Source organism: Argentina anserina, chromosome 3, assembly GCF_933775445.1.
Source record: "Argentina anserina chromosome 3, drPotAnse1.1, whole genome shotgun sequence".
NCBI lineage: Eukaryota > Viridiplantae > Streptophyta > Magnoliopsida > Rosales > Rosaceae > Argentina > Argentina anserina.
This window is the reverse complement of record NC_065874.1, coordinates 8,968,147-8,974,756: the sequence shown is the minus strand read 5'-3', so window position 1 is coordinate 8,974,756 and position 6,610 is coordinate 8,968,147. Positions and strand designations below refer to the sequence as shown.

Below are 6,610 nucleotides of genomic sequence, written 5' to 3'. Positions count from 1 at the left end.
TCAGGAAGCTCAGCTAAAAACTCAGCTCAGTAGAGAATCCGGATCCTTTATACAAAACGGTCAGAGAGTGGTGATCAAAATTTCAATTCAGTGGGTAGCCAGAAGTGTAGAAGAACCAAGGGTCCAGACTTAAAGGTCATGAGGAATTGGGGAATAAGGCAATGCCTATAGAGTGATCACTTTATAACTTGAACTTGTTAATCTTGTAGTAATGGCACATATGTTATTCTACATCTATAGCCCTACGTACCTAGTATTATATATATATATTTTTTTTTTTTTGAGAAAATAGTCTTATATATACTTAATTAATGTAAACTGTTTTTTTATGGAAGACGTTCGACTATACTAAAGGAGATCAAAAGTTTACACTGGGTAGGAAATCTATCATTGAGTTCGATAGGTAAAACACCCATCAAACTACAAGAAAGTCTCGAATGTAAAACAAACTTAACTTAAGGGAAGCCATATTGGCTTCCCTGTAAACATGAGAAAAAGAAGAAGATGGAAGTAAAGCAATACAACGCTCCATGTATTCCCTCAAGATCAGTAGAAGCTTTAACCACCTTCAAGCAGTTTGCCTTAAACACTACAAGAGAGAGTTGGCAGTCTAATGCAAGTTCACAACCCACTCTCCCTGCCATTGCTTCAACTATATCAGGGCCAAAAACATGTTGAACCCAACAATATGAACCCCCAACGATTCAAGCCAAAGAGTCACAAGCAAGCACACCAACACCCCCAAATTGCGAGCTCACATCAACGGAACCCTCCTAGGTTGAAGCCATCAACAAAACTAACATCGTAGAAGTCTTGTCCTCCACTAGTGACGCTGGTGGAACTGCTCCCACACCATTAATCATTTGCATGTTAAGAGAAACAACGTGCTCTACTTATATAAGACTTTTGGCTTCTATATATCAGCATACTATGCGCATGATTCCTACTCATGCATAAATTTCAAATCCAATTGTTTGATTTCTCGATACTCGTATGATTCCGACACTTCAACTACGTACCTAAAAGTAACAATATAACTATTTTCAACAAGCAACTTCCGTATGGTCGATGGTTAATAGTCTCATAAAATTATTTTAGATACTAATGACTATACTTTCAAGGCATGTTTCGATATGTGGATTTAAAGGGTTGGATTTGGATTTCGGCGGCCCAAATCAAAATCAGTCCACTTGGGAAAAATTCTCCCCTAAACCCTTAGGATTTGGGAAAATCAGGAATTGTATCCTGATGAATTTATAACGCCACTCACTCTCATTATTCCAAAAGCATACTATGATAATGCTATTTCCAAACTTGCAATATTCCATTTCCAATCTTCATGACCTAGCATAATCATTGTTCTAAATGGATAGAGACCCATTTTCCAAGCCCAACCCGCAGTCTCAGCCCCGACCCGTTTAAAAACCATCGATCACTCCAGAAGAGAGCGAAGCCAGGTTTTTTCTTTTCCCTTACGGCGTTTCCCTCGCAAAGCCGCTGAAACCTAATTTCCTCACACACACACACACACTCTCTCTCTCTCTCTCACTCAGATCTCTCACTACCACCATGCAATCCCAAGTCCTTGTTCTCAGTAAGCTCTCTCTCTCTCTCTTTCTCTTTCTATCTCTCTCTTAATCACTTCAAAGTTTACTTTCTTAACTCCTTCGTTTATCTGGGTTTTACAAAAACCTTGTGTTCTGTCTTGTTTGGTGCTTTAATGGATGAGATTTGCGTTGTGGTGAAAACCCATTTGCTTGTTTTGATTGATCTTTGTTTGTTTTGAGCAGAGGACTCTGTGAAGAGGGAGTCCGGGAGTAAGGTGCACCATGCTAACATCCAGGCCTCTAAGGTATGGATTAGGGTTTATGTCTATTGGATCCATTCATTTCGTTACGTATTGTTCTGTACACCCACTGGGGGTTTTTGAGAAATTTTGTCGTAAATCTGTTAGATATGTTTTAGAGTTTGGGAATGATTGTAGCATTGTGAAGGTGGTTCTGTTCGTTATGTGCTCTATGCGTAGAGCTCATTGTTGGGTGAAAGAATCTCTAAATACGATGACTTATTAACAATGATAGTTCAATTAAATTCATATTGACATTTGTGTTGTGTGTGTTTTGGTTGTAATCTAATTTCTGGATGTGTTCACATGAGCATTGCCTTGTGGGTATGAAACTTTATGTGTTTTGGGTCTTTGAGAAGATTGTGCTTCTAGGGAGTTAGACAGCGAAGTTATGTATTCCATATTGATTCAAAAATGGAAAAATACTATAATTGTTGGGCATGCTTGTGTTTGCTATTTTTAGGGTCTCAGATGTTCATACATGTAATGAAAAAAGATGAGTTTATTTTATTTCTAATACCTTTAGTATTTAAATTCTCAAGACGTAAAACTTAAAAACATGTTCTGATGATGACAGGCTGTTGCTGACATCATCCGTACAACGTTGGGACCTCGGTCCATGTTAAAGATGCTATTGGATGCTAGTGGAGGTAATCTGCCTTGCCTTCAGTGGAGATTTTTTTACTGTATTATCTGTAACTAGCCTTGTGTATCTACTGCATGTGCGCTATTCTGAAGGATTTTGTTTTCAGTGTTCATGAATTTTCATAAATCTAACAAAGTTGTTTTTCTCATTGCTAACAGGTATCGTAGTGACCAATGATGGAAATGCAATTCTGCGAGAATTGGATCTTGCGCATCCAGCAGCAAAGGCATGATATTCTCTTCATCTAAGATGATTTTTTTTTTGTTTTAAAGTTACTTCATCCTTTATTTATCTCTCTATTGGTGGCTTCTTATGTAATGATATGTTCTCTCCACCTCTAACTTGTTACGTTAGCTCTTAATTTCTCATCCATATGGTCTTCCAAATTCATGATGACAGTCAATGATTGAATTAAGCCGCTCACAAGATGAAGAAGTAGGTGATGGAACAACATCTGTCATTATTCTCGGTATGGTTTCAGCATTAAAACCTCAAAGAAACATGTTGCACGCATAGTACTAGATATTATTATTATTATTTATTTATTATTATTATTATTTTTATTATTAATATTATTATTATTATTATTATTATCTTCTTCTTCTTCTTCATCTTTTGGTTGAAGATTTAATGAAGAAGAGATTCTGGTATTGATAAATACATGTTAAACTTCTTAACATACATAAAGTTACGGACTGTCTTACATTGTGTGATATTTGTTGAAGCTGGTGAGATGCTGCACGTAGCTGAAACATTTATTGACCAGCATTTTCATCCTACTGTCATTTGCCGAGGTAAGTTGAATGACCGTACTATACATATTCACTTCCGATCTTCTTTCACTCACAGCTTTATTTACTTAGGTGTATGCTTTTCTTTATTCATTTATTTCTCTTTTGTTTCATTGTAGCCTACAATAAAGCTCTGGATGATGCTATTGCCGTGCTTGACAAAATAGCCATGACTATTGATGTGACAGATCGTAAGTTTCCTTAATTATCATTGACTTATCAATTATCATTGAGGTCTGTGTACAGTGTATCTGGTGTCCAGCCTCTTGTTGTCAAGCTATCAGTTAGTTTTACTTATTCATGAATGTATAATAAAATTCATTGAGGTTGCTACTCCTTGTGCTCCATCATAATCAGTTTGGGGTTGATGTTGCAGCCTTAGCTTGTCCGCAATAGAAATAGAAATAGGCACAAGTCTAGATCCGCTGATGACACATGTGTTCATTGGCCATTCGTGGTTGTAAATTCAACGATGGTTATAGAATCATTAATTCAGAGTGTGACCAAGTTATGGAGAACGTGCCAAAAAGAATGAATAAACAGATTTAATCTCTGTATTGTACTTGTAGTGATAGTTACACAATGATAACTTGGTATATGTTTTTCTTTGGCTTGTTCGGCTTGCTTGACCATATAAACTTCAAACCTTGAAGTAATCATTTTGTGCTTTGGGCATGCAACTTATACACATTATCTGGCAGGTGCAACAATGTTGGGGCTGATTAAGAGTTGTATTGGTACGAAGTTTACCAGTCAATTTGGGGATTTGATTGCTGTAAGTACTATTTCGCCATACTATTAATATTTTGTGAGACTGTAACTTATGTTAAGCTTATATGGTTGGTTTGCTTCTCTGTGTTGAACTCAGGATCTGGCCCTTGAAGCCACTAGAATAGTTGGAGTGGACCTTGGCCAGGGTCTGCGAGAAGTGGATATTAAAAAGTACATCAAGGTTGAGAAGGTTCCTGGTGGCCAGTTGGAAGATTCAGTGGTTCTGAAAGGAGTAATGTTCAACAAGGATGTCATTGCTCCTGGAAAAATGAGAAGAAAGATCGTCAATCCACGAATCATGCTTCTTGATTGTCCTCTTGAGTATAAGAAAGGAGAGAACCAAACAAATGCTGAGCTGCTTAAAGAAGAAGATTGGGGACTCCTACTAAAGTTAGAAGAAGAATATATTGAGGGCCTCTGCGTGCAGATATTGAAGTTCAAACCAGATGTTGTGATTACAGAAAAGGGGCTTAGTGACCTGGCATGTCATTATCTGAGCAAGGCCGGTGTTACTGCAATCAGGAGGCTGAGGAAAACAGATAATAACAGAATTGCCAAGGCTTGTGGGGCAGTTATTGTCAACAGACCAGATGAGTTGCAAGAATCTGATATTGGTACTGGGGCTGGGTTATTTGAGGTTAAAAAAATTGGAGATGAGTTCTTTACATTCATTGTTGATTGCAAAGAGCCTAAGGCATGTACTGTTCTCCTACGAGGTCCTAGCAAGGATATGTTAAATGAAGTGGAAAGAAATTTGCAGGTATGTCTTTTTTTTTTTCCTTTTCTTCTTTCACGCAGTTTTGCTATAGAATGCTGAGAATATATTATGTATTCATGTTCTGTTCATAGGATGCCATGGCAGTAGCAAGAAATATCTTGAAGAACCCAAAACTTGTTCCTGGTGGTGGTGCTTCGGAGTTGACTGTTTCTGCTACATTGAAGCAAAAGAGTTCATCCATTGAAGGTATAGAAAAGGTAAAGATATTTCTTCATCCTAAAGTCTTGTATATTTGTAAAGATATAAAATCCTGGAAATTGAATATTTGACTACTTCAAGGTTGTGTTTAAGAACTAATTGTTGCTTCAGTCTAATTGTTTTTTTAAGTAGTTTTGGGAGTAAATTTGTGCTTTTATGGTGGAACAGTGGCCATATGAAGCTGCTGCCATTGCCTTTGAGGCCATACCACGAACGTTGGCTCAGAACTGTGGGGTTAATGTCATTAGAACGATGACAGCATTGCAAGGAAAGGTTTGATTCTGCTCTATGTTATGTATGTTTTAGTATATCATTATATCCTCTCAATGTTCATACTAAAGCCTTCTTTGTATTTTTACTGGTTCTAAACCATAGCATGCAAATGGTGAAAATGCATGGATTGGCATAGATGGTAACACTGGTGCCATGACTGACGTAAAAGAGAAAAAGGTATTTTTCTTCATTGTCTCATAATTGTAGTGCTAGCTTACTAGAATTGCTGAAGTTTGTTGGGTTTGCTATTCACAATAGCGTTCATGTGACTGGAATGCTGAGACCGTGTTTTAGTGTGTTATATCAGCCTTTCCCACTGTTGGTAAATGTTCATAATTGAGCATATAAACATATTTCCTAATTGCTTACATTTTGATTCCAGATCTGGGATGCCTACAATGTTAAGGCACAGACCTTTAAGACAGCCATAGAAAGTGCCTGCCTACTTCTCAGAATTGATGACATCGTTAGTGGGATTAAAAAGAAGCAGCCTGCTGGAAGCAAAGCACCTACAAAGCCTCAAGTTGAGACAGAAGGAGATGCTGATAACGAGCAAATCATTCCCGAGTGAGGGTTGCCATTGCTCTAGTCGTAGTGTTTCTTGAGTTGCTTCCCTCTATTTAACTTGAGAACGAACAATCAAACATTATGAGTTTGAGGAAGAGATATTATGTAGGTTTTGTAGTGTCCCATCACTAGGGGCATGTGTGTGTCTTCTTTTATTGTCTTCATCTCTCTTTCTCTATCTGCGAGGGGTTGGGAAAAGAATACAGGTTTTGATGGAGATGCTAGGAAGTTTGCCTTCTCATCTATCTATGGAGTACTTTCTTTTTCTTTAGCATAGATGGAGTGAGGCATTTTGAAGACTGAGTTGACCTGTATGATTAGTTCTTGTGTAGAATTCTACTTCAGTTCTTTAATCTTAACTATCGCTCGTTCTAATTATTGTCTTTGTACTTAAAACAGCTTCGTAGGTTTAATGTGTTTGATTTTTCAACTGTATTGTGAGATCACTGAGATCTCTCGGGCTGCTACCAATAGTGTCTTGACAGAAAACGATACTACTTTCATCTGTTGCACAAATGGAGACCCGATACCCAAACGTGTCTAGTGGAAGGTATACTTGTCACCCTCTTAGGTGAATCTGCCACGTAAAGATAGAGCACACAGCTTTATAATTCTTGCACTGCAAAATCACATACTAGGGACTGATCAGAGAGAATGGCAGAGCGCAAGGATGGCATAAAACATGGTTAAGATGAAGGAGCTAGGGTTGGATATGTGCATGGCACACCTCTTGAAGGGGG

The 6,610-nt window shown here is 37.8% G+C and overlaps 1 protein-coding gene across 1 annotated transcript; it reads left to right on the top strand.

Moving 5' to 3' along the window:
* Nucleotides 1–1,466: 1,466 nt before the first annotated feature.
* Nucleotides 1,467–6,245, top strand: LOC126785935 (T-complex protein 1 subunit gamma). The gene is made up of 13 exons (XM_050511616.1): nt 1,467–1,594; nt 1,791–1,852; nt 2,424–2,496; nt 2,651–2,718; nt 2,892–2,961; nt 3,218–3,286; nt 3,403–3,474; nt 3,985–4,058; nt 4,152–4,814; nt 4,904–5,029; nt 5,199–5,303; nt 5,406–5,480; nt 5,686–6,245. Exons 1-13 carry the CDS (start codon nt 1,570–1,572, stop codon nt 5,872–5,874), a joined length of 1,671 nt encoding a protein of 556 aa, XP_050367573.1. The 5' UTR covers nt 1,467–1,569; the 3' UTR covers nt 5,875–6,245.
* Nucleotides 6,246–6,610: the final 365 nt, after the last annotated feature.